This window comes from Diadema setosum, chromosome 2 (genome assembly GCF_964275005.1).
Source record: "Diadema setosum chromosome 2, eeDiaSeto1, whole genome shotgun sequence".
NCBI classification, from domain to species: domain Eukaryota; kingdom Metazoa; phylum Echinodermata; class Echinoidea; order Diadematoida; family Diadematidae; genus Diadema; species Diadema setosum.
The window spans coordinates 18048211-18075058 of NC_092686.1; the positions used below are offsets into that span (position 1 = coordinate 18048211).

Below are 26848 nucleotides of genomic sequence, written 5' to 3' on the forward strand. Positions count from 1 at the left end.
TCCCACAATATTTGTGTTTTTTCTCACTGTGAAACCAGAAATGTTTGCATGCATTTTAATTTTATGAATTTCATGAGAGCCGATATTTTCAAAATTGAAATGCATGCAAAAGTTTGTGTTTACAGTATATGCATTGAATGCCAGCGGCAACTTGTGAAAAAGACTGTCGGCTCCAATTCACGAAAATTTCATGATGTGAAAGTATCTTGCTCAACAGGTACAGTAGTTTCAAGTAAAGTTCAATAAAGATTGGATAATCAGTGATTGGTCCCTACATGGGAAGTGGAAAATGTGTGGAACTTAATACTCGTAATGAAACTACTAGATACTGTCAAAGTGGGAATTTTCAGGGTGTTGAAATTTTTTGCGCACTTTGTGCAACCAGAAGTTGGCGCAAAAATAAAAGCACATTAATAATTTTGCCTGTAGTTGATGTCTTGATTCTGCTGAATGAAAAACACGCGAAACTTTTTTTTACACGGCCAAGCACGAACAATTACATGCAAAAATATCCACTTTTGCAGTAATGCTCGGTTTAATTGATGTAGCATCTGTGTGTGTTATAATTTAGCAGCCTGACTTGAATGTTTCTGAGGGAGTGAGGTGAGCAGACTGCTCATGTTGGGTGGATTTCAATGACTGAGGTGTGTGAATGCAGGCCTATGTATTCCTATTTGGAGCACCTCCAAATGTGGTGTAAAGATCTTGCATACAAACATCCATATAGTTCTAATTGATATAATCATGAAGAATTTGATTACTTATTTTTATGCCTCCGCCACAAAGTATTGCTGGAAGCATTATGTTTTTGGATTGTCCATCCTTCCATCTGTCCATCCGTCCGTCTGTCCCTCCATTCATCCGTTCGTCCGTCCGTAATCAATTTTGTGGACAGTGTAACTGAAAAAACGTTTGAGGTATCCTAATACAACTTGGCATGTATACATGTATATATTGGTGGGCGAGCCTCTCAACTTTTTTGTTGCACATGCTCGAGGTTTAAGGTCAAAAGTAAAGGTCAAATGCTCAAAATGTCACTATTTCCCTTACATCTATGCAATGCCTGAGGTATTTTCTTGAAACTTAGTGTGTACATGTACTACCCAATAAAGATTCTTTAGAGTTTTGGGCCACAATTCCATCCAGTTATTCGCTCCGACAACTCGCCTCTGTGAAACCTCAACAATACAATGTACGTCCGGAGTGCCTGATGTCTCTTTTTTTCTATATAGTGTATTCGACTTTAATCAGTGAGTAGGTGTTGCTGTGGAGTGTATAATTGCAGACCTGCAATACGAATATACAAACACACACACACATCTACGCTCACTAAAAGGTGAAAGGTCAAGTGAAAATGTTGAAATTTCACTTTTTTCTCCATATTCTCAGAAATGGTTCAAAGTATCTTCATGGAACAGGCAGTGATTATCTAGGGAATTTTTGGGTCATGGGATTAAAGGTTGGGGTCAAAGATCAAGGTCAACTCCTCAAAATTTCCCTTTTTTACTCATGCAATACCTGGGGGATTTTTCTTGAAACTTGTGTACGCATGTATTTCCCAGTCAAATTTCTATGGAATTTTTTCTTATGCCTTAAAGGACAAGTTCACCTTCATGTACATGTTGATTGAGTGAATGCAACAATATTAGTAGAACACATCAGTGAAAGTTTGAGGAAAATCCGACAATCCGTTCAAAAGTTATGAATTTTTTTAAGTATCTGCGCAATTACTGCTGGATGAGAAGACTACTACAGTGTTTGATGTCACATGCGTACAACAATATAATGAAAATAAAAAGAGAATTTCACAAAATTTTACTTTTTGAATAAAGTGCACATTTCTTGGACTTGTTACTGATGTATGTTAATGATAATATTATTCCCCTCGCCTTCTGAAAGAGAGAAGGTGAGTGTTCTTTTGTTATGCGAGAAAAGTGAAAATAAGGTGAATTTTCTTTATACTTTCTTTATACCGTTGTACTCATGTGACATCACAAGCTATAGTAGTCTTCTCATCCAGCCATGACTGAGCAGAAACTTTACAAATTCATAACTTTTAAACGGATTGTCGGATTTTCCTCAAACTCTCACTGATGTGTTCTACTAATATTGCTGCATTCACTTAACCCACATGTCTATGAAGGTGAACTTGTCCTTTAGGGTCGAAGGTCAAAAGGTCAAAGGTCAAGTGGAAATGCTAAATTTCTCTTCCTCCATATCTCAGAAGTGGTGATTATCTAGGGAATTTTGGATCATGGGATTAAAGGTTGGGGTCAAAGTCAAGGTCAACTCCTCAAAATTTCACTTTTTCCCTCATGCAATACCTGGGGGATTTTTCTTGAAACTTAGTGTACCAATGCATGTATTTCCCAGTCGAATTTCTATGGAATTTTTTCTTTTGCCTTAAGGTCGAAGGTCAAAAGGTCAAAGGTCAAGTGGAAATGCTAAATTTCTCTTCCTCCATATCTCAGAAGTGGCTCAAGGTTTCATCAGGAAACTTAGTACATAGGCCTATTTATGTATGTTCTGCCTGACAGTGATTCTGTTGGGATTTCTTTTTTAGTTGTCGGTCAAAGTCAAGGGTCAAAGGCCTGGTTTAGATGTTGAAATTTTACTGTTTAATACTGAAGTAACCCTTTTTCTTCATATCTTGGAAATTACTCAATGCATAAACTTATAAAAGGGTCAAAAGTCCAGTAAAAATCCTCAAATTCCCCAATACCAGGTAGTGTACCGGTACTGTAAAAGTGGAAATTTTCACAGTGTTAACATTTTTGCGCATTTTGTGCAACCAGAAACTAGTGCAAAAAGAAAAGCACGCAAATATATTTTGCTTCCCATATGTTCCAGTACTGGTAGTTGATATCTTGATTCCTTTGGAATTAAAAACAAACGCAAACAGAAGGAAACTGACCGCAGAAATGAATATAATTTTTCCACTAATGAATTAAAAACAGGCGAAATACTTCTTACCCGGCTGAGCGCGAAAAATTTGTCAAGCAAAAATATCCACTTTTATAGTAGGACTACCTGCTCTCTTTAATAGACAATATAACCATTCATCCAATGAAACCTAGTTCAAGGAATGTGAACATTCAACACATTTGTGACAAATGTCAATTATATGAAACTGCCATCACACATTGTCAAGACATAAAGATACCATAGACCTATTGGGAGAACCATGTAGGCCTACCTGTATTATGGCGGATCGAGGCATACCAGTACAGTCACCATAGCAACATTTCTAGTTAAGGACTAGCATACGTCTTGAAACATGGCCCTTGAAAGTCAGCCTTGCAGACTGTGAAAACAAAGAATTATAGGAAACAATATTGCTTGTCTATACCGGTAGGCCTACAAAAGTTGTACCTGGTACCGGCACTGTATGTTTAATTGGTGTAGTAGGCCTACATGGTAACTACTTCTATTTTCCTTTTTTACGTGCGTATTTGTGTGAGTGAGTGAGTGTGAGGGGGTTTTTTTTCCCGTTTTTTTTTTTTCTAACTTTTTTTTTTTTTTTCACATTTCCACCTAACAAAGGGCTCTGTTATTATTGCAGCAACAGCCCCTGGCCAAGCGTTCAAGCAACCATACGCTAGCAGTATAAAATTGTCACAACCAGTAGAGGGCGTTTCCCCAAAACACTTGCGTCATTACTAGTAGTTGTCGATGCATATGCATGCATGCATCGACAACTAATGGGCAAAACGTCGGTAGCTGGCAGCCATTTTTGCTTTCTTCTCTTAGAATAGTGATAAAGACATCGTGGAAATTGAATGACCATTGTCTTGACACAAAATGTCGCTAGATCAAGACTACCATCAGTACGGCATACGGAGGGATGTTCTTGATACTGAAGACGACGCTGCTCTAATATCAAGGTAAGTGTTCGATTGAGAGATGAAAAATGTTCCTAAACGGAACATTCGCTGTATATGTACAGGAGGAGTGGTAGCGACGCCGCTTTGCTTCGCTTCGCTTCGCATGGCGTCCGGCCTGGTCGGGCTAATTTATTTATCTGTGTGTATCTAAGTATCTAACTAGACTTTAACGTTACACATGTGTGCAAGATTGTGTCTTTCTGTAGACCTATTGCAGAATTAGAAAATAATAATAATTATAATTTTGTTTGGGGTAAAAGAACAATTATTCGTGTCCACTCTTCATTGACATTGCCATTGGCATCCACGGCGATTGGCGCTGCACTATGCTGACCCTGCCACCAGGGCTGCCAACTCTCACTCATTGAGAGTGAGACTCACTCATTTTGGTCCTTTCTCACTCTAAAACTTTATTTCATTTGCATGCACTTCTATTGATCTCACTCATTTTGACTCCTAAATTATAGCATTGGCCTATGGGAGTCTCACTCTCAAGGTAGGCACTTTTGAGGCGAGAATGCTCTGCGGGAAGTAGTTTCACCAAAGGTCACAGATATTAATTATTCATGAGCTGGCGCGCTGACTGCCGGAGCCTTATTGAATATGTATGAGGTGCGAGATTCCCTGTTCCCCTGCGTTATGTACACCACCGAGTGTACGTCATGTAAACACATTTTGCTTGCACAGTTGCAACAGTATGTGTATGTGTGTGTGTGTGTGTGTGTGTGTTTGTGTGTGTGTGTGTGTGTGTGTGTGTGTGTTTGTCCGTCTGTCTGTCACTCACTCGAGGGATGTCCATCGACAACTCACCCTTGCTGACATCCCGAAGATTCTGTACAAACATGGTTTGACGATGAGTTTGATCGTCATTGTGGTAAGTGCGTTTGAAGGGGGGTGAGAAGATTCTTCAAATAAATACTTTTAGTATGGCCTAGTTGTTATTTTTTTATTTTTTTGTTCGTGGGGGGGGGGGGGTAAAATGGGCTGGGTCAGGAAACACAAAAAAGTACACTTAATGAAATCAGTCATTCTCTTAAGTTCTAATTGAATCGAAGTTCATCTCAATCAACCGTTAAAAATGACAACGTCCATAGAGCTGTATTAGAGCTCTATGAGTACATGCTCTTCTAATGCCTATGCGTTTACACGACGAGGCGATAGAGTTGTGAGGCGACATTATAGAGTGCGGTTTGGTCATATTGGTGAATTTACCGATGAACTTGCATTTTTAACATTGATTATTTTTAGTAGAGTGACAAATAAAGCCCCTGGAGCCAAATTTCATGTCTTTTGAAGCGAATCGACCGTTAAAAGTGACAACATCTTAGTATCAAATGCTCTTCTAATGCCTATGCGTTATACACATAAAACGAGGCGACAGTAGAGTGTGGTGAGGCGACAGTAGAGTGCGGTTTGGTCATATTGGTGAATTTACCGATGAACTTGAATTTTTAACATTGATTATTTTAGTAGAGTGACAAATAAAGCCCCTGGAGCCGAAACTCATGTCTTTTGATGCGATTCGACGCTTGAAAATGACAACATCTATAGTATTACGTGCTCTTCTAATGCCTATGCGTTATACACATAAAACGAGGCGACAGTAGAGTGTGGTGAGGCGACAGTAGAGTGCGGTTTGGTCATATTGGTGAATTTACCGATGGACTTGAATTTTTAACTTAAATTATTTTAAGTAGAGTAACAAAAAGAGCCCCTGGAGCCGAAACTCATGTCTTTTGATGCGATTCGACGCTTGAAAATGACAACATCTATAGTATTACGTGCTCTTCTAATGCCTATGCGTTATACACATAAAACGAGGCGACAGTAGAGTGTGGTGAGGCGACAGTAGAGTGCGGTTTGGTCATATTGGTGAATTTAGCGATGAACTTCAATATTTAACATTAATTATTTTTAGTAGAGTGACAAATAAAGCCCCTGGAGCCAAATCTCATGTCTTTTGAAGCGAATCGACCGTTAAAAGTGACAACATCTTAGTATCAAATGCTCTTCTAATGCCTATGCGTTATACACATAAAACGAGGCGACAGTAGAGTGTGGTGAGGCGACAGTAGAGTGCGGTTTGGTCATATTGGTGAATTTACCGATGAACTTGAATTTTTAACTTAAATTATTTTAAGTAGAGTAACAAACAGACCCCCTGGAGCCGAAACTCGTGTCTTTTGATGCGATTCGACGCTTGAAAATGACAACATCTATAGTATTACGTGCTCTTCTAATGCCTATGCGTTATACACATAAAACGAGGCGACAGTAGAGTGTGGTGAGGCGACAGTAGAGTGCGGTTTGGTCATATTGGTGAATTTACCGATGAACTTGCATTTTTAACATTTATTATTTTAGTAGAGTGACAAATAAAGCCCCTGCAGCCAAATCTCATGTCTTTTGAAGCGAATCGACCGTTAAAAGTGACAACATCTTAGTATCAAATGCTCTTCTAATGCCTATGCGTTATACACATAAAACGAGGCGACAGTAGAGTGTGGTGAGGCGACAGTAGAGTGCGGTTTGGTCATATTGGTGAATTTACCGATGAACTTGAATTTTTAACTTAAATTATTTTAAGTAGAGTAACAAACAGACCCCCTGGAGCCGAAACTCGTGTCTTTTGATGCGATTCGACGCTTGAAAATGACAACATCTATAGTATTACGTGCTCTTCTAATGCCTATGCGTTATACACATAAAACGAGGCGACAGTAGAGTGTGGTGAGGCGACAGTAGAGTGCGGTTTGGTCATATTGGTGAATTTACCGATGAACTTGCATTTTTAACATTTATTATTTTAGTAGAGTGACAAATAAAGCCCCTGGAGCCAAATCTCATGTCTTTTGAAGCGAATCGACCGTTAAAAGTGACAACATCTTAGTATCAAATGCTCTTCTAATGCCTATGCGTTATACACATAAAACGAGGCGACAGTAGAGTGTGGTGAGGCGACAGTAGAGTGCGGTTTGATCATATTGGTGAATTTACCGATGAACTTGAATTTTTAACTTAAATTATTTTAAGTAGGGTAACAAACAGACCCCCTGGAGCCGAAACTCATGTCTTTTGATGCGATTCGACGCTTGAAAATGACAATATCTATAGTATTACGTGCTCTTCTAATGCCTATGCGTTATACACATAAAACGAGGCGACAGTAGAGTGTGGTGAGGCGACAGTACAGTGCGGTTTGGTCATATTGGTGAATTTAGCGATGAACTTCAATTTTTAACATTAATTATTTTTAGTAGAGTGACAAATAAAGCCCCTGGAGCCGAAACTCATGACTTTTGGAGCGATTCGACCGTTAAAAGTGACAACATCTTAGTATTAAATGTTCTTCTAATGCCTATGCGTTATACACATAAAACGAGGCGACAGTAGAGTGTGGTGAGGCGACAGTAGAGTGCGGTTTGGTCATATTGGTGAATTTACCGATGAACTTGAATTTTTAACTTAAATTATTTTAAGTAGAGTAACAAACAGACCCCCTGGAGCCGAAACTCGTGTCTTTTGATGCGATTCGACGCTTGAAAATGACAACATCTATATAGTATTACGTGCTCTTCTAATGCCTATGCGTTATACACATAAAACGAGGCGACAGTAGAGTGTGGTGAGGCGACAGTAGAGTGCGGTTTGGTCATTGGTGAATTTACCGATGAACTTGAATTTTTAACTTAAATTATTTTAAGTAGAGTAACAAAATGAGCCCCTGGAGCCGAAACTCATGTCTTTTGATGCGATTCGACGCTTGAAAATGACAACATCTATAGTATTACGTGCTCTTCTAATGCCTATGCGTTATACACATAAAACGAGGCGACAGTAGAGTGTGGTGAGGCGACAGTAGAGTGCGGTTTGGTCATATTGGTGAATTTACCGATGAACTTGAATTTTTAACTTAAATTATTTTAAGTAGAGTAACAAAAAGAGCCCCTGGAGCCGAAACTCATGTCTTTTGATGCGATTCGACGCTTGAAAATGACAACATCTATAGTATTACGTGCTCTTCTAATGCCTATGCGTTATACACATAAAACGAGGCGACAGTAGAGTGTGGTGAGGCGACAGTAGAGTGCGGTTTGGTCATATTGGTGAATTTAGCGATGAACTTCAATATTTAACATTAATTATTTTTAGTAGAGTGACAAATAAAACCCCTGGAGCCGAAACTCATGTCTTTTGAAGCGAATCGACCGTTAAAAGTGACAACATCTTAGTATCAAATGCTCTTCTAATGCCTATGCGTTATACACATAAAACGAGGCGACAGTAGAGTGTGGTGAGGCGACAGTAGAGTGCGGTTTGGTCATATTGGTGAATATTTACCGATGAACTTGCATTTTTAACATCGATTATTTTTAGTAGAGTGACAAATAAAGCCCCTGGAGCCGAATCTCATGTCGTTTGAAGCGAATCGACCGTTAAAAGTGACAACATCTTAGTATCAAATGCTCTTCATCTAATGCCTATGCGTTATACACATAAAACGAGGCGACAGTAGAGTGTGGTGAGGCGACAGTAGAGTGCGGTTTGGTCATATTGGTGAATTTAGCGATGAACTTCAATTGTTAACGTTTATTATTTTTAGTAGAGTGACAAATAAAGCCCCTGGAGCCAAATCTCATGTCTTTTGAAGCGAATCGACCGTTAAAAGTGACAACATCTTAGTATCAAATGCTCTTCTAATGCCTATGCGTTATACACATAAAAGTAACGAGGCGACAGTAGAGTGTGGTGAGGCGACAGTAGAGTGCGGTTTGGTCATATTGGTGAATTTAGCGATGAACTTCAATTGTTAACGTTTATTATTTTTAGTAGAGTGACAAATAAAGCCCCTGGAGCCAAATCTCATGTCTTTTGAAGCGAATCGACCGTTAAAAGTGACAACATCTTAGTATCAAATGCTCTTCTAATGCCTATGCGTTATACACATAAAACGAGGCGACAGTAGAGTGTGGTGAGGCGACAGTAGAGTGCGGTTTGGTCATATTGGTGAATTTACCGATGAACTTGAATTTTTAACTTAAATTATTTTAAGTAGGGTAACAAACAGACCCCCTGGAGCCGAAACTCATGTCTTTTGATGCGATTCGACGCTTGAAAATGACAATATCTATAGTATTACGTGCTCTTCTAATGCCTATGCGTTATACACATAAAACGAGGCGACAGTAGAGTGTGGTGAGGCGACAGTACAGTGCGGTTTGGTCATATTGGTGAATTTAGCGATGAACTTCAATTTTTAACATTAATTATTTTTAGTAGAGTGACAAATAAAGCCCCTGGAGCCGAAACTCATGACTTTTGGAGCGAATCGACCGTTAAAAGTGACAACATCTTAGTATTAAATGTTCTTCTAATGCCTATGCGTTATACACATAAAACGAGGCGACAGTAGAGTGTGGTGAGGCGACAGTAGAGTGCGGTTTGGTCATATTGGTGAATTTACCGATGAACTTGCATTTTTAACATCGATTATTTTTAGTAGAGTGACAAATAAAGCCCCTGGAGCCGAATCTCATGTCGTTTGAAGCGAATCGACCGTTAAAAGTGACAACATCTTAGTATCAAATGCTCTTCATCTAATGCCTATGCGTTATACACATAAAACGAGGCGACAGTAGAGTGTGGTGAGGCGACAGTAGAGTGCGGTTTGGTCATATTGGTGAATTTAGCGATGAACTTCAATTGTTAACGTTTATTATTTTTAGTAGAGTGACAAATAAAGCCCCTGGAGCCAAATTTCATGTCTTTTGAAGCGAATCGACCGTTAAAAGTGACAACATCTTAGTATCAAATGCTCTTCTAATGCCTATGCGTTATACACATAAAACGAGGCGACAGTAGAGTGTGGTGAGGCGACAGTAGAGTGCGGTTTGGTCATATTGGTGAATTTACCGATGAACTTGAATTTTTAACTTAAATTATTTTAAGTAGAGTAACAAACAGACCCCCTGGAGCCGAAACTCGTGTCTTTTGATGCGATTCGACGCTTGAAAATGACAACATCTATAGTATTACGTGCTCTTCTAATGCCTATGCGTTATACACATAAAACGAGGCGACAGTAGAGTGTGGTGAGGCGACAGTAGAGTGCGGTTTGGTCATATTGGTGAATTTACCGATGAACCCGAATTTTTAACTTAAATTATTTTAAGTAGAGTAACAAACAGACCCCCTGGAGCCGAAACTCGTGTCTTTTGATGCGATTCGACGCTTGAAAATGACAACATCTATAGTATTACGTGCTCTTCTAATGCCTATGCGTTATACACATAAAACGAGGCGACAGTAGAGTGTGGTGAGGCGACAGTAGAGTGCGGTTTGGTCATATTGGTGAATTTACCGATGAACTTGCATTTTTAACATTTATTATTTTAGTAGAGTGACAAATAAAGCCCCTGGAGCCAAATCTCATGTCTTTTGAAGCGAATCGACCGTTAAAAGTGACAACATCTTAGTATCAAATGCTCTTCTAATGCCTATGCGTTATACACATAAAACGAGGCGACAGTAGAGTGTGGTGAGGCGACAGTAGAGTGCGGTTTGGTCATATTGGTGAATTTACCGATGAACTTGAATTTTTAACTTAAATTATTTTTAGTAGAGTAACAAACAGAGCCCCTGGAGCCGAACTCATGTCTTTTGATGCAATTTGACCCTTGAAAATAACAATATCTTAGTATTAAGTGCTCTTCTAATGCCTATGTGTTATAAAAAGGCGACAGTAGACCGAGGTTTGGCGACCACTAAAATTGGATTTACAACAAAATATTTTGATAATAAAGTGACGAACTAAACTCTGGTGTTTTGATGTGATTTTAGCATAAAAAATGACTATCATGTTAGTATAATTGTTCTTCCAATGCTTGTGTTGTACTCTCAAAAACCAGGCGACAGTATAGGAGTGCTTTGAGGCGACTGTAGACTGAGGATTTTGGTAATAAAGCTTGTGACATTGCCAATGAAAATGATATTTCTGTATGAATTACTTTATGTATAAAATGACAGACAAAGAACCCAGAGAAAAATGACAACATCCTGTATTTTTTTTTTATAGATTGTTCTTCCAATGTCAATGTTTTGTACATAATGCACACACACACACACAAACACACGCACACATATATATATATATATATGTTTACATAAGAATCATGTAACAAATATGATTCAGAGTTTCTTCAAAACTAAAAATAAATTGAGAAAAAATTGAAGATGCACTGTCTTAGAAGTGGATTCTGCTCTATGCACACTCATCGATGGTTTGCAGTCAACCCTTCACACTACTTCTGTTACTGATTTCTTTCCGTGCAAACAATGGCTGAAGGGAAAATCCAGTCGAAATATACATTAGTTTCAGAATAAAGAGTACAACATTATGTGTATAACAGTGAAATTCTGATCAAAACGGAAGAAAAACAATGAAGTTGTGACATTTTGAAATTTCGCTAATTTCTCACGAAAGAGTTCTTGAACAGTCTTTATGAATAAACAAATGGCAAAATGAGCATGCCTTCCCCTCACAACTTTCCATATTATTTGTAAATATGGACAAACTTCCCGTTTAAAACGCATTTATGCCCAAAGCTGAAATCCTGATATACCCATCTGATAACTATTCTGAAGTTATTCAACACGGAATAACATCATGTTTGAGATTTCACTGACGGAAGCATTGAATTTTCACTTTTTTTTACACAATCAGTAGAAACTGTGAGGTTGTAACATGGTTATATAACTCATTTACATAATGTCCACTGTACAAGAACTGTTTTGCAGAAATTAGCAAAACTTCAACATTTCATAACTTCTTAATTTTTCATCAGTTTTCAGTCAAATTTCTACTGTTGAACTTGTAAGACTTTACTTTTTTTTTTATTAAACTACTTACTTTTGGAATGGATCCTGAAATCCATAGGAACTCTCATACTAAAGAATGCAAACACAAGAGCAAGGTTTCAACTGTTTCTTATACCAGGCCTCAGACTTCTGTATTTGTAAAAAAAATAAAAAAGAAAGTAGCTAAAATGTTACCAGGACACAAGTTTTTGCTTGTCATAGAGAAGTCTTACACATCTTAACTTCACAATAATAACATGAAACATATTTCCCCTGAATTGTCGACTAGCTGGAGAAAAACATGAAGTTGCAAGACCTTGTTGATTTGCACCATAATGTACTCGTACCATGGTAGCATACTGTCTGCTACTCATAATAATCTGACCTGCACAACTTTGCAGAATGGAAGCATGTTATATACAAACTTGTGATGCACTTGTGCCACTCTTAATGCTTTGTGGCCCACGTTGACACACCATTCTTGCTCTCATACTTTTGCATCAGAAAACAAAATAACTGAAATTATTTTACTCGGTACATGTCTTTGGCTTGTCTAAAAAAAGTCTTACATAACTTTACTTCACAATAATCACTTGAAATATACTTCCTCTTAATTGTCTTCTAAATACTTTGTGGGCCACATTGACAGAACAGGCTTATTTTAGATGTTGTGAGCAAAATGTCGTAATTACAAAAAGAATAGCATACATCGTAGTCATAATTGTACAAAAGAAGGTTGAAAAAGAAGAAAGAGATAGATAGAGATGTACACCCAATGACCAATTCGTTGAAAATTCAATCAAAACAAGATGCGAACATAATATGTGATTTCAGAAGTTTTTTAAATGTTTCAATGGTCTCTGCTGATCGGATCCTCAGTGGAAGAGCGTTCCAGAGAGATGGGGCTGCAGCAACAAAGGCTTTTTCTCCGAGAGTGGAGATTGTTCTTTTAACCGTTAATTGTTTATTATTACATGAACGGAGATTTCTGCCAGGGACGTATTCTGAAACAAGGTTTTGCAAATATTTTGGAGCTGAAGAATGTAATACTTTCCATGTATGAAGAAAAATTCTAAACTCTATCCTCTTGGATACTTATAGCCAGTGAAGATTTTTTAGAACTGGGGTAATGCTGGAGAAGCAAGATGTTCCACTGAGGACCCGAGCAGCAGAGTTCTGAGCACGCTGTAGTTTGGCCAGTTGGTAAGATGAAGCCTTGAACAATAATGCATTTCCATAATCAATACGAGACAAAACATACGAATGAATAACAGAGGCTGCAACTTTGTTTTATAAGGATTTCCTGATACTTATGTGAATATTAGTTGCAAATATACAGATCGACATGTGTTTGTAATGTGCGTCGCCATTGATATTTCATGGTCAAAATAAACTCCCAGATTCCTACAATTTGATACAGATTGTACATTGACACGTCCAATTCGTAATGATTGACTACGGACCTTTGCTGGCAGATGTTCTGATGCAATTATCATGAATTCACTTTTGCCATCATTCAGTTTGAGTTTGTTCCGTATCATCCAAGCTGTCATATCATTAATACATGCTTCAAGTCTATGTCTGGTAGAGGCCTCACTTAAAGGATCAGATGGATCGAATAATCACATGAAACATACTTCGTATGAATTTTCTGGTAACTGGAGACAACTACCAAGCTGGAAGACCTTGTTGATTTTGCAGCATAATATACTCTTACCATGGGAGCATACTGTCTGCTACTCATTAGAATCTGACCTATAGGGCCTACTGCACAACTTTGCAGAATATAAGCATGTTATAAACAAAACTAATGGTGATGCACTTGTGCCACTCTTAATGCTTTGTGGCCTATGTTGACACACCATTCCTGCTCTCAAACTTTTGCAGTGGAAGAAAAAAAAAAACAATAACTGAAATCATGTTCTGGGTACCTGTCCTTGGCTTGTCATAAAGAGGTCTTGCACAACCTAATTTCAAAATAATCACATGAAACATATTTCCTCTGAATTGTCTACTACCTAGATACAAATATCAAGTTGCAAGACCTTGTTGAATTTGCACCATAATAAACTCTTACCATAGTAGCATACTGTCTGTTACTCATAAGAATCTGACCGGAATGCAAGCATGTTGAATACAAACATTAACTGGTGATGCACTTGTGCCACTCTTAATGCTTTGTGGTCAAAGCTTGCAAACCATTCTTGCTTTTATCCTTTTGCACTGGAGAAAACAATAACTGAAATCATGTTACTGTTAACATGCTTTTGGCTTGTCATAAATAAGTCTTACACATCTTATTTTCAAAATAATCACATGAAACATATTTCGTCGGAATTGTCTATACTAGCTGGAGACAAATATCAAGTTGCAAGACCTTGTTGATTTTGCACCATTATATACTCTTACCATGGTAGCATACTGTCTGCTAATCACAAGAATCTGACCTATACTGCACAACTTTGCATACAGAATGTACGGTAAGCATGTTATAAACAAACTGGTGATGCACTTGTGCCACTCTTAATGCTTTGTGGCCCATGGTGACGCATCATTCCTACTCTCATACTTTTGCATTGGAAAAAAAAAAAACCTGACATAAAATTTACATAACAGCAAAGCTAGCACTCTTCTATGACTTTGAGCTGCAACAGTTTTAGGATAAATCAATTGGTGCTATAGTTGAAGAGTGTATAGTTGTATTTCTTTCAAGTGGATTTCTGAATAATGTGATAGCGTGCAAGCACATGTGGCAGTAAAAACTAGGGGAATCAGACTTTTAAACATAATTCAAGCACATTGACACAGACATTTTGTGGTGCCAGTTTTGGGGGTCATATGGCTCAAATCTGCGGAAAGATAATACGAGTACACCACAGTACTTTGCGTCTGTGCTTCTTAGGGAAAGCTGATTTACATTTACAAGCCATATGGAAATTTTGACAGAGTACGCGAAAGACACCGATCAGGACAATGGCAGCTATGATGGAAAATGATTTCTATGTATCGTTTGTGCTACATGGGCAAGAGAAATACCCAGTTCTTAAAAAGAATCTCAGTAGTGCCCAGAAAGCCATTTCTTACACTTATAAACAATATGGCCACCAAATAATACTTCTTTTTAATCTTCATGAATCGTTACCAACAATTCCTTGAAAGAACTGAAAATTGCAAGGCAAAAGAGATTTTATCCCATGCATGATGAGAAGGCCTGTACATCCAGTGTAGACAAACTGTTCATTGAGTGTTGATGAAAGTTTAAGGAATATAAGGTACAAGGTCAATGAATGAATAAGTGAATAAAATATATGAAATAATTTGTTTGTAAATAAGGGTAATTGAGAGGGTAAACTACTGATTTGATTGAAGATTTTATAAGGTCTTAACTACGTGCATTAACGGGACGAATGAATCTACAACTTCTAAAAGATCTCACGAAAACAGGTAACAGCATGATTAATACTTATCTTATCTCATTTGTATACTGGATCTCCATCCTTTTTTACTTATTTTGTTTTCATTATTTTGTCTAATACTATATACTTGACTTAAATACTGTTCAGGTGCTCCTTACTAACCATGAAGGGTTACAAGAAAATATCTGATTACATGTTTCTCACAAGCATGTTGCAGCCAAATATGCAAATTAGTAACTTCAGAAAGGAATGTCCTAAATGGTATATGTGCACATTTTCAGAACAGGCATTTAGTGATAGTTTGATGAAAATCATAAATGCTTTTATAACAAATGCATTTGCATTTACTGTTTTGTGTTATGGGGACTTGGGCGATCGAGGGGTTAAGCTTGGGCACATAATTCTATGTGTAAAATTTTCACTTAGACTTTAGGGCCATGTCTCCTTTATCAATTCCATTGCATTTCATGGAAGTATGAGTATGAACAACTGTATAAAGGCATGTACAAATGCATTCATATCAGGATAAAGTCCCTATCAATTACATTAAACATTCACTGAAAATAAAAGGATCTTGATATACAGCCAGGAAGACATTTACTGGCATGCACGTGCCTATGGTATTTTGACATGATATACTACATATTTCCTATAATAAGATGGTTGGAGAAGATGTATTTCTGAAATTGCAATCTATGCTGATTCAGCCGCCATTTTGCATACACAATTATGATTTTATGATTTGGTATACTAATTTTGGGCAGAAGAGACTGTTTCCCCAAGTTATCTTTACAAGATTGAAATGTCATTATGACCTTAATGCAAGCCTTTTTCAAGAAATCCCACTTGGTAGAATAATGCATTATAATATATATACTTGGAGAACTGATGTCTCCATCCAGAATGATTATGTGACATAATGTGACCATGCATCACAAAACCAACAAAACGTTGCCAGACATTGATTTTAGTTAAGGGCAGATTCTTAAAGAGCGGACTCTAAGCTTTAAAATGATGTATCACACAATTCAAATGGACTCCCCTAACCTATCTAAATACTAGAACGAAAACACACACTCTGGAAAAGTGTGAATTGAGAAAAGAGGGTCTATTCAAGCACTTAATCTTTACCAAGCCGTGCTAGCTGTGCAATGAATGTAAACCACTGGAGCTACCACAATGAAGGGATTATCAGATTAAGCTGAAATTGAGCATGCTCCTTTAACATATTCTATGCATGTTTAATGTCAACTTTCAAATCAGTAGACTTATCGTTTCAAAAGTTATTAGACTTAAAAGTAAAGAGTGTGTAAATAATTTCAAGAAATGAAAAGGGGACATACCTGATCGTTCTACTCTCCCTCCAAAAAGGTTGAAGAAAAACTGCTGAAAACACAATTTCACATTCATGTTATGATCCCAAACTAAAGAATTATGTAGAAGGATAGCTCTTTCAGCAAATATGAAACACACAAGATTGACTCAGTTGACCCATTTCCCCTTTCAAGAGTCCTCACGTAAAATCAAGTGTACGACTTTTTTTTTTTTTTTTTTGTGATGCACGGTCACATGTGGAAGATGGTCCTCTATATTCACCTACTCATACTGTGCCTTACACACAGGGCATACAAAGTCACCCTTTGGAGGTCTGCAGATGTCAACAAATATGGGGTGACACCACCTCCCACACACCTCACTTGGCTCACAACAAACCCAGTCTGCTGGCAGAGGGGGCTTGCTGCACCCCACAGCATCACAGATTCGTCTTTGCTTGGGTGGTTTCACTGCTGCTGCCAGTAATGCCCTTAGTACATATCCCTCATTTTTCTTGCATGTACCTGACCAAGGCTAGCTGGATTCAGACCTCTTGTGATCGCTAATGCGTTCTAAAGACAAAGACAAATAATAATAATATTAATAACAATAATAATAATAAAAATAATAATGATAATAATTAATGAACATAACTATGTATGTATATATGTTTGTTTGTTTGTGTGTTTATAGATATATACACACACATATACACATATATACGTGCATTCATTAACACTTATGTGAGTAAAGAAATACGTAACCAATCACGTGTACTATTACATCTAAATAGGAAATACAATCATAAACATATTCCTAAAAAAGAGTCAGGAGACTGGCTCAACAAATGTGATAATATCAATAAGCAAACTTGGAACATCAACATGCTGAAACATGTAAAATTCAGATTCTAGTGTATGAAATCTATATGTGAATGTCTTATTATAGTAAACTAGTATTGATAAGATATCAACATGAAATCATCAAGCTCGTCTACCTGGTTTTAAAGGACCATTAACAAAGCTGTTGTAAGTAAAAGATGAAGTGGATCTGTAATTGACGTTGTCAAAGTAATAAATGTCATTACTGCAGACACATAACACTAAGATTTCATGTTCTAGACTGACCTTGTAAGAAAATAGCAACACAGCATTCAGAGGAAATATTCATTTCAACTCCCAAAAGACAGGTCAGTTCAACTGTCACACAGACAGAAAGACAGACGAAAGGACAGACAGAAGGACAACCTGAAAATATATAATGCCTCAGGTGACACTTTATGGCGTATCTGAGGCATAAGAACTTCCTGAGAAAATTATTGTCAGTCAGTACAACCATATGAGTATAGTGCCTACAGTTTCATGAAGATAAACCTTTAGCCATTTCTGAAATATGGTGAGAATTCAGTTCTACTCTTTTCTATGATTAACCCCATGATTTTAAATGCGTGTAGGCCCTATTCTTTTTGTTAACTGTAGTACTAGCATAACTATCTATACAATACACATCAAACCTTTGATCTTGAGAGATTTAGCCCTAGACTAGTCTCTGTAGCAGATACCATGGTCAGCCAACATAAAAGCCTGTTTGTTGTTGTTGTTTTTGTTTTCTCTAAACTTGCAATTAAGTGTTATGGGATGGACAAATAAACAACCTGAAAGCATGCAGTACCTCTTCACTTTTACATGATGGGCACAAGGAAAGAATATATTAGTACATGTTCTTGTTCACAGAATATTTGAAATAAAGAAGAATGCTAGTCCTGTTTAATTACCAGCATTACAAAGGCACCACACGAACTTCCATCCTTCTGCAGTGCAGACGTCAGGGACTCATCATGGCTCCACTCACCTTGGAGCTCCCCTGTTTCTTGGGCCCTCTGTGCCATGGAGTGCCTTTACCAACATACAGAAACAGATAAAGGTAAAGGTAAAGGTTTACTGAAGAGCTACAGCCAAAATGCAAAAAAGGAGATAAGATTGAGGTGGTGGGGATGAGGGCTTGACTCTCATTAGCTTCAAAATGAAGTCAACTTGTTGGCATTACTTAAGTAATTGGATCTATTAATAGATGACAACACTCTATTTGTAATTCATAAAAAAAAAAAAAAAAATATCAGCGTTGATCTAGACACACACATAGAACATCTTTCTTATGGACGATAAAATGTACTTGATTTTTTTTTTTTTTTTTTTGTCCTGGCTTATGTTGAGGTTAACCAAATACCCTATTGGAGATCACAAGTATAATATGTGACCCGCTACAACAAAAAGATCCAAAGGTCGGGGGAGGACAATCTTCTGAAAATGGCATGACATCATTCCCTTACTCTTCTACTCTAATGTCATATTTAGTACAACTCGTAAAAGTACTCAATTGCGGAGATGTCAGTGATTATATTAGCGCATGTCAAGTGGTTGAGGAAATCAGAGTTTCGAAAAAAACACCTTCAAAGTTTTCCTTCCGACGATAACATGATCAAATGGTGGCGAGACAGTTTTCATTGCTTGACAATAGAAGGCACGCTCCCAGCATTAACAAACTCATGAACCTTAATTGAGAAAGTATCAATTAAGTGACAATGCAATAAGAAATTTAAAACAAAGCTTTTTTTTTATATGTATTTTCTAGTGCATTTCAGGATTCGGTGTCATTTGCCACTCCTTCGCCATTCATTCCATTTTGTCCAAATTTGGTGACTTTTCCTCAAATCTTATTACAGACATTTTGATATATAATTTAGCTATCTTTGCTATTGCTGGTTGCAATGGCAACTATAAACTGACAACCGTGTCAGTCAGACTTTGCATCTTTTTTATGTTCCAATTTCAATTAACAATATTACACTGTATGAAATTAGTGTTTCTTCGCTGAAACTTTCTGAAGAAGCCAAATGTGATGTAATAATCTTTTTTAATGAAAATGTAATGTTGCCATGGTTATGCGTTATGATATCCTGACTACAAAACACTCTTGTGGTCTGTACCTCTACCTATGAAAGCAATTGAAACTCGGGTCAATTGAAAAAAAAAACTGAGGGAGTTAGGTCAATAAACATATTCTCCTTTGATTTGTAGAACTGTGAAAAAGAAATGTATGTACGTACATGACAATGTACTCACTATAACATTAATGGTTCATTAAACACCACTGAAATGGAGGGAATAAAAGTTTGATATCAAAACATAACATAAAATCCATTGGCACTCTGTATATTATCTTTGAAGAGACAAGGGGGTTTGTTCTTCTCCTATGATAGTAGTTGCACATGTCAAGTCTGGGGTCAATTGTTAAAAACCTGAGGGAATATAGGTCAATACACATAATAAATGTTCCTTTGATTTGCAGAACTGTGAGTGAAAAATTGAATGTACATGTTTATATACTCACTGTAATAATTTCATTGAATGGCGTACTAAACACCATTGAAATTAATATTCTAAGAATAAAAGATCGATATCAAAACATAACATATGTCTATTGGCATTCTGCACATTATCTTTGAAAAGCTGATCTGAACTTGTCCACGTATATATAGATGGTGTGATCAGATCCCGAAGGGAGTCAGGAACAGACATTTTCATTTCTGGAACATTTGCCACAAGAAGGATCTAGTGGCTCTGTCTAATGTTGATTGGCATAAATGCCCACTTGAATTTTGAAAGGGTCACCTACAGGTAAATAAACCAATACTTTCATTTTAAAGTGAATGACAACTTTTCGTCATTCGTTACAATGTCTAGTATTTCAAGGAGGTATATGTGGGTTTTTTCATACATCATTTCAACGATTTGAGGATCGATGTATGTGGGCATTTTATATTTTATGATTTTTTTTTTCAAAGCGTGGAATTGGTTCTTTTGACAGATTTCGATCTGCTCAAGCAGTTGATAAGCTTTATCTTCTCATATTTTTTTAATTGCCAACAATTCTTTGTTACTACACAAACCCACTCTTGCTACTTTAACTTGCTTCATTAGAAAAGTGGCATTCACTTGCTGTTCCTAAACTTTACATAAATTTACGTTCAAAATTAAACTCTTGATGATTAGCTTGTAGTTAAGTGCCGTGTGAGTGCATCACTCAAAAGCTAGCAAATCTTAAAGATTAGTTGATGATTAGAAACACATCATCAGTGAGTACACAGAATAATGTTAGTAATTTTTTATTATTACTATTAAGCACCTTTATCTAACAAATCATTGAACACAGCCAGAGGCTGAATTAAAATTGATTTTACAAAAATGAAGAAACAATATTTATATGCAATATAACATGAATATAAAAATGTGAAATTACTACAGGCTCATACAAAACAAGAAAAAAAAAACCGCATACATAGTAGGGAAATAATGAAAGCTTGAATTGACCTTGGCCATTGACCCTTGACCTTTGACCATAACATTTTCGCAACAATCACTGCCAATCAGTATTTGCATATTCACTAAGTTCCATGAATGATGTATAGGCCTGCCTTGAACCATTTTCGAGATATGAGGAAATATAAAATTTTCACGTTTTCACTCAACGCTTTACATTTAATTTTTGACCTTATTGCCCAAAATATTCTTTCTCTTTCTCTCGCTCTAACCCCCCCCCCCCCACAATATTATGAGTGCTGATACTCACTCATCTGAGTACAAACCCAAAGATTGTTACACAATATACACACCAGTGCCCAACATCACCTCACAACAATAATCAACGAACTTGTGAGTTTGCGTCTGCATGGGTCAACCTCCAGCTGCGCTATTTTGCATGGGTATATTAAAGGTTATGTGACAAGATTCTGCAATTCCTGTACAAAAATTGAGTAGGATTCACTCTTAAAGGGACAAGTATACCTTCATATACATAAGGATTGAGAGAGTGCAGCAATATTAGTAGAACACATCAGTGAAAGTTTGGGGAAAATTGGACAATCCGTTCAAAAGTTACGAATATTTTAAGTATCTGCGCAGTCACTGCTGGAAGAGAAGACTACTACAGTGTATGATGTCACATGCGTACAACTACATAAGGAAAATAAAAAGAGAATTTCACAAAACTTTACTTTTTGAATAAAGTGCACATTTCTTCGACTTGCTACTGACGTATGTTAAGGGTAATATTATTCCCCCTGCCTTCTGAAAGAGAGAAGTCCAGTGTTCTTTTGTTATGCGAGAAAAATGGAAATATGTTGAATTTTCTTTATTCTTTCTTTATATAGTTGTACTCATGTGACATCACAAGCTATAGTAGTCTTTTCATCCAGCCGTGACTGAGCAGAAACTTAAAAAATTCATAACTTTTGAACAGATTGTCCGATTTTCCTCAAACTCTCACTGATGTGTTCTACTAATATTGCTGCATTCACTCAACCCACATGTCTATGAAGGTGAACTTGTCCTTTAAGTTTTATCTTAAAGTTTTGTGCACATGTGAACATGCGTTGTGAGGTCAAGACTGGAGCTAATCATCAACTGCTATACGTAAGTTTCATATTTAGCAACTGCGTATGAAAGTAACTAAAGTCTTTTGTGTTGGTAATAACACAACTGCTTTACAGTAGAAAAACATTGCCTGCAAAACTCGTGACCATACCTTCTTAAACTGCCATTCCACGGACATTCCACTGTACAGCAACATACGAGGGTATGATGAACACATGTCCATAGTTCTGTACATTGATTTCATTTCGAAGAAGATGGAGGTACTCATTTATGACCTAACAAAATATAATCCAAGAAAGAAACAAAACCTTCCGGTTATCACTTTTAAACAAAATCTTGTATTCACAAAATCAAGAAATTATTAAAAATGTATTACAAATTAAGGAGGAACTACAATCATCAGGACTCTGCCCCAGGGTACATAAAGAACAAAGTAAAAAAGTCACCTATTGAAAGTAAAATGGATGGCACTGGTTCATATACCACTTTCCTATCTTCTTCTGAGGCTTTGGTTGTCAACATGCCCATGTACTTATCTACTTTTTGTTTTGCAATAAAATAATGCACAAAAAATGGAGAATTCCTTAATTAAACTGTCCAGCAAATAGCTCAATATTTCCTTCATTTTTAAGACCTTGAGATCTAATCTGGTGGGAACATTCATTTGTATACTTTGTTTTGTAATGTCATCTTCTCAAGGGAATGTGTAATGCTATGGCATGGCACACACAGAAGCAAAAAAGAAATACATTGTATGTATATATCAATAGACATAATTGTTCTCACAGTCCCATTTTTGTGACTGTCATCACCATCATTGCCACACATACTGTATATTCCAACATAGGGAGATTTCAACAATTGGTGTGTAGTTCGGATCTGACCTCGGCAGCTTTTTTTCTGTAACCAAAGTTACATAGATCTATCAAAGTGTCACAAGATATTTCAGACTTCGAAGACTATACACTCGGACTGACTGATGATGAGCAGCAGGCTATAATCACCATTTTCAGAAAATGTTCTTCCCCTATATACATAGCTTTACCGTAGGTCTGTATACTCGGCGAGATCTAAAATTCAGCTCCCCTTCTCACACTTAAAAAGCTAACCTCCACAGCTAAGGACAAAGGACCCTCAAATACAATGTCTTCCACAATTTCCCAAGTTAAACGTAGACCTAATTAAAAGTTCATTCAAGGTGGCCAACTTAATTCCCTAACAAAACAGCTATTAAGTTTCTTGGCTGTTATTTTATTGTATTTTGCACAACTGCAGGATATTATGCAGCTCGGGTTCATCATTTAGTTTACTCTCAAGTCGGGTATCATTGTACTCAGACTGTTTAGGACGGCTGTATATCCACTTAAATTTGTACTTGCCGATCGTACCCTTCCATATCATATAAAACACGTGCCGCTGTCCATTCGTTTACTGCATAGCTGCTGTAAACATGATATTCATAAGATGAGCGGACGTGGGGAAAAACCTAGATTGGCGATTGCCTATTTTTGAAGTTACAAGTGGAAATGAAATGGGTGGTTCTTATTATGGTCCATAAAACCAAGTTTTGGTGATAAAAATTAAAAAAAGAGGGAGCAATGAAGACAAAAAAAAATCTTCTTTCTCCCATAACATGGGAAAAGAAATACCAATTACGAGGCCCTGAGACCCATGGATTCCCACGGGTGATTACTTATTAAACCTAATGACTATGATCCCCCTCCCAAAATAACAATAATAATTATAATAACAATATAACAATATTAAGAAGAATAATATGATAATAATAATGATGATGTATAGTCTGAAGCAGATAAACGGATGATTATATGATCTATCAAACCAAGTTTTGGTGATTGAAAACAAAAAGGAGGAAGCAATTGAAGACGAAAATATAATATTTTTCTCCCATAACGGCGGAAAACAAATAGGAATGCCTTGACACCAGCCGTGGATTCCCTCGGGTGCCTGCATGGATGCAAGAGCAGGGGGTATAGGAATATGTTATATTAATATCAAAGTCATAGTGTCAATAGTATCTCCCCGTTTTGACGGGAAGAATCTGTGGGCAGAACTTTCGGAGAATCTCATAAGCGCTTTTGGTAATGTTTCTCTGAATGTTTGTTTTTGTTTGTTTGTTTGTTTGTTTGCTTGTTTTTTCTGCGGGGGAGAAAATGTGTGTGTGTGTTTGGGGGTTGAACGGTGGTCATGGGTAGAAGAGAGCACAAGTAACGAAAGAATGAGAAAACTTTTCTCTTTATTTCATGTTCTTTATCATCATTCTTTATCTATATAATTCTTTATTTTATGTGCAAAATCGTATATATGAGAAAAAATGAAACCTCTCAGACCCGTGGATTCCCACGGGTGCTGCTAGTATATATATATATATATATATATATATATATAATACTCAGTACTACACTCACCTCACACATTCACATCAACACACATTGCATTCATACATCTAACAATGCATGCTGGCACATACCTTACTGTTCAACCAATTGGGATGTATGAGGGTTTCAAAGTCTCGGTATTCCAATACATCACCACACGTGGTACCGAGCTTTCTTATGCATGGGCAAGGTGACATTCTCCACATCAATCTCTTGGAGAAGTTTTCTGATGGCACCTGCAACGATTGATCCAAGCAGAGTGAGTAAAAACTGTATTATGTGTTAAAGCTGTGAACCTGATATTTCATACTTGATGCTGTATAAATCTTACTTATACATCTTCACGAAGTAATACTGGAATAAACTACAAATGTATCATGAGGGGTGTCGACCATAGTGATGCACTCTTTTTTTTTTTTTTAACAAAGGCAAATGCCAAAATGTGTCTCGCCCTTACGCGTAGAAGAAACTAGAATTATCACTGAAGGTGATTAATACCCCCGCCCCTAGTGTTGCTTTATAGTATGTGATGTCATGAGGGCATTGACGTTAATACCAAGTTTGTGCACTTTATAGTTTTAGTTTTATAGTTTTAGTTTACTGTACAATTACACGAGTTCCACAAGGTTTGGGTAAAAAGTGAGGTTACCATGACAATGCATTGTCTGATACAAACACAAGGGACATTTTGCATAACTATACTTAAAGACCATCATACACACCAAATTTCACCTTCATAGACTAAATGGTTCAATTTGATACAAAAATGAGTGGTTACCATGGCAACACATTTTTCTTATATTAACACATTGGTGTCTTGCATAACCTTTAACAAAAACCCAGGTTCCTGATTGGTTGTTGCTATGGGAAGTTGCCATTCCAGCAATAGTTGCCATCCTAACATCTTTTATTAAATGGGGCCCATACAGGTGTCACAAGTTGATTTTCATGCAGTGGCAGACTTGCAATCCAAGTGTTGGCCTGAAATATCCTAAATATGTTCAGGTAGACAATTGAATCTTCTATTTCCCACACTGAAAGCCAAACAACAAGACTTTCAGCAGCAGCAGCAACAATAACAACAAACAGCAACAACGCCACCACCACCAACAACAACAATAACAAACCTTGTGCAGGTCTCTGTCTTGGTATTTCCGGGGGTGCACTCTTGTCGATATTCGCTGAGGTTTCTTTTGGGTAAAAATGGAAGAAGAATTCATGATAAGCACAAACTAGAATTATCACTGAATGTGATTAATACCCCCGCCCCTAGTGTTGCTTTATAGTATGTGAAGTTATGAGGGCAATGACGATAATACCAAGTCTAACAACTAGAACAATCTGAGTATCTAAATTAGATCTAAACTTGTCATTATAAAACACATTTTTTTTTTGTTACAAAATACAAGGCCACGAAAGTATTATCAAAGAAGTATTTATCACTTGCACCATTCAGATATTAATATTTGATTACCAAATTACCAAATCTGATGTTACAAAAGGAGAAACAAAGAATTTTTTTTACGGGAGGGCCTATACTCAAGGTACATCTCCATAGTTTACAACACGCACGTTACTAACCACTGCAACAACCAACACATGCAATCTACAATATCAAGATTTGTTTTTCCTTTCGAGGACCATCAGACTAATGCCGAAACTTCCATTTCCATATATTTATCCTTCTTCCTCGATTAGCACTTTCTTTGTCTGCACATGGTTACATCAACTGAGTAAAACAATAAAACAAACAAGTATGTGGAGTTTTCCATGCTTGCGTCCACATAATATTATAATGGCTGTGTAAGGAAAATGATAGCAAAAACGCACAAGGACCTGAATTTCTTAATATTTTTTTCAACTTTATCACTGCAATATTGTGACATATTTTTAGTTATCTGCTTAACAACGCATAGTCATTAGAAGAGCAATTAATACTAAGATGTTGTCATTTTCAAGCGTCGAATCACATCAAAAGACATGAGTTTCGGCTCCAAGGGCTTTGTTTGTCACTCTACTAAAAATAATTTAAGTTAAAAATTGAAGTTCATCGGTAAATTCACCAATATGACCAAACCGCACTCTACTGTCGCCTCACCACACTCTACTGTCGCCTCGTTTTATGTGTATAATGCATAGGCATTAGAAGAGCATGTAATACTATAGATGTTGTCATTTTTAACGGTCGATTCGCATCAAAAGACGTGAGTTTCGGCTCCAGGGGCTTTATTTGTCACTCTACTAAAAGTAATTAATGTTAAAAATTGAAGTTCATCGGTAACTTCACCAATATGACCAAACCGCACTCTACTGTCGCCTCACCACGCACTACTGTCGCCTCGTTTTATGTGTATAACGCATAGGCATTAGAAGAGCATTTGATGCTAAGATGTTGTCATTTTCAACGGTCGAATCGCTTCAAAAGACATGAGTTTCGGCTCCAGGGGCTTTATTTGTCACTCTACTAAAAATAATCAATGTTAAAAATGCAAGTTCATCGGTAAATTCACCAATATGACCAAACCGCACTCTACTGTCGCCTCACC

At 37.0% G+C, this 26848-nt stretch overlaps 1 protein-coding gene and 1 long non-coding RNA gene across 2 annotated transcripts in view; one reads left to right on the plus strand and one right to left on the minus strand.

Annotated features, from left to right (window-relative positions):
* The first annotated feature begins 3711 nt into the window (after positions 1-3711).
* Positions 3712-26848, plus strand: part of LOC140246202 (RNA-binding protein 10-like) — a 52544-nt gene continuing 29407 nt past the window's right edge. Inside the window, exon 1 of the mRNA XM_072325651.1 lies at positions 3712-3884. Coding sequence (XP_072181752.1) covers positions 3802-3884 — 83 coding nt within the window. The 5' untranslated portion in view covers positions 3712-3801. The remainder of the gene's footprint in view (positions 3885-26848) is intronic.
* LOC140246119 (uncharacterized) lies at positions 22133-25488 on the minus strand. Its single transcript, XR_011902434.1, has 3 exons — positions 25430-25488; positions 24395-24538; positions 22133-22178 (listed from the first exon to the last, which is right to left on the minus strand). It is a non-coding gene; the product is annotated as an uncharacterized lncRNA (long non-coding RNA).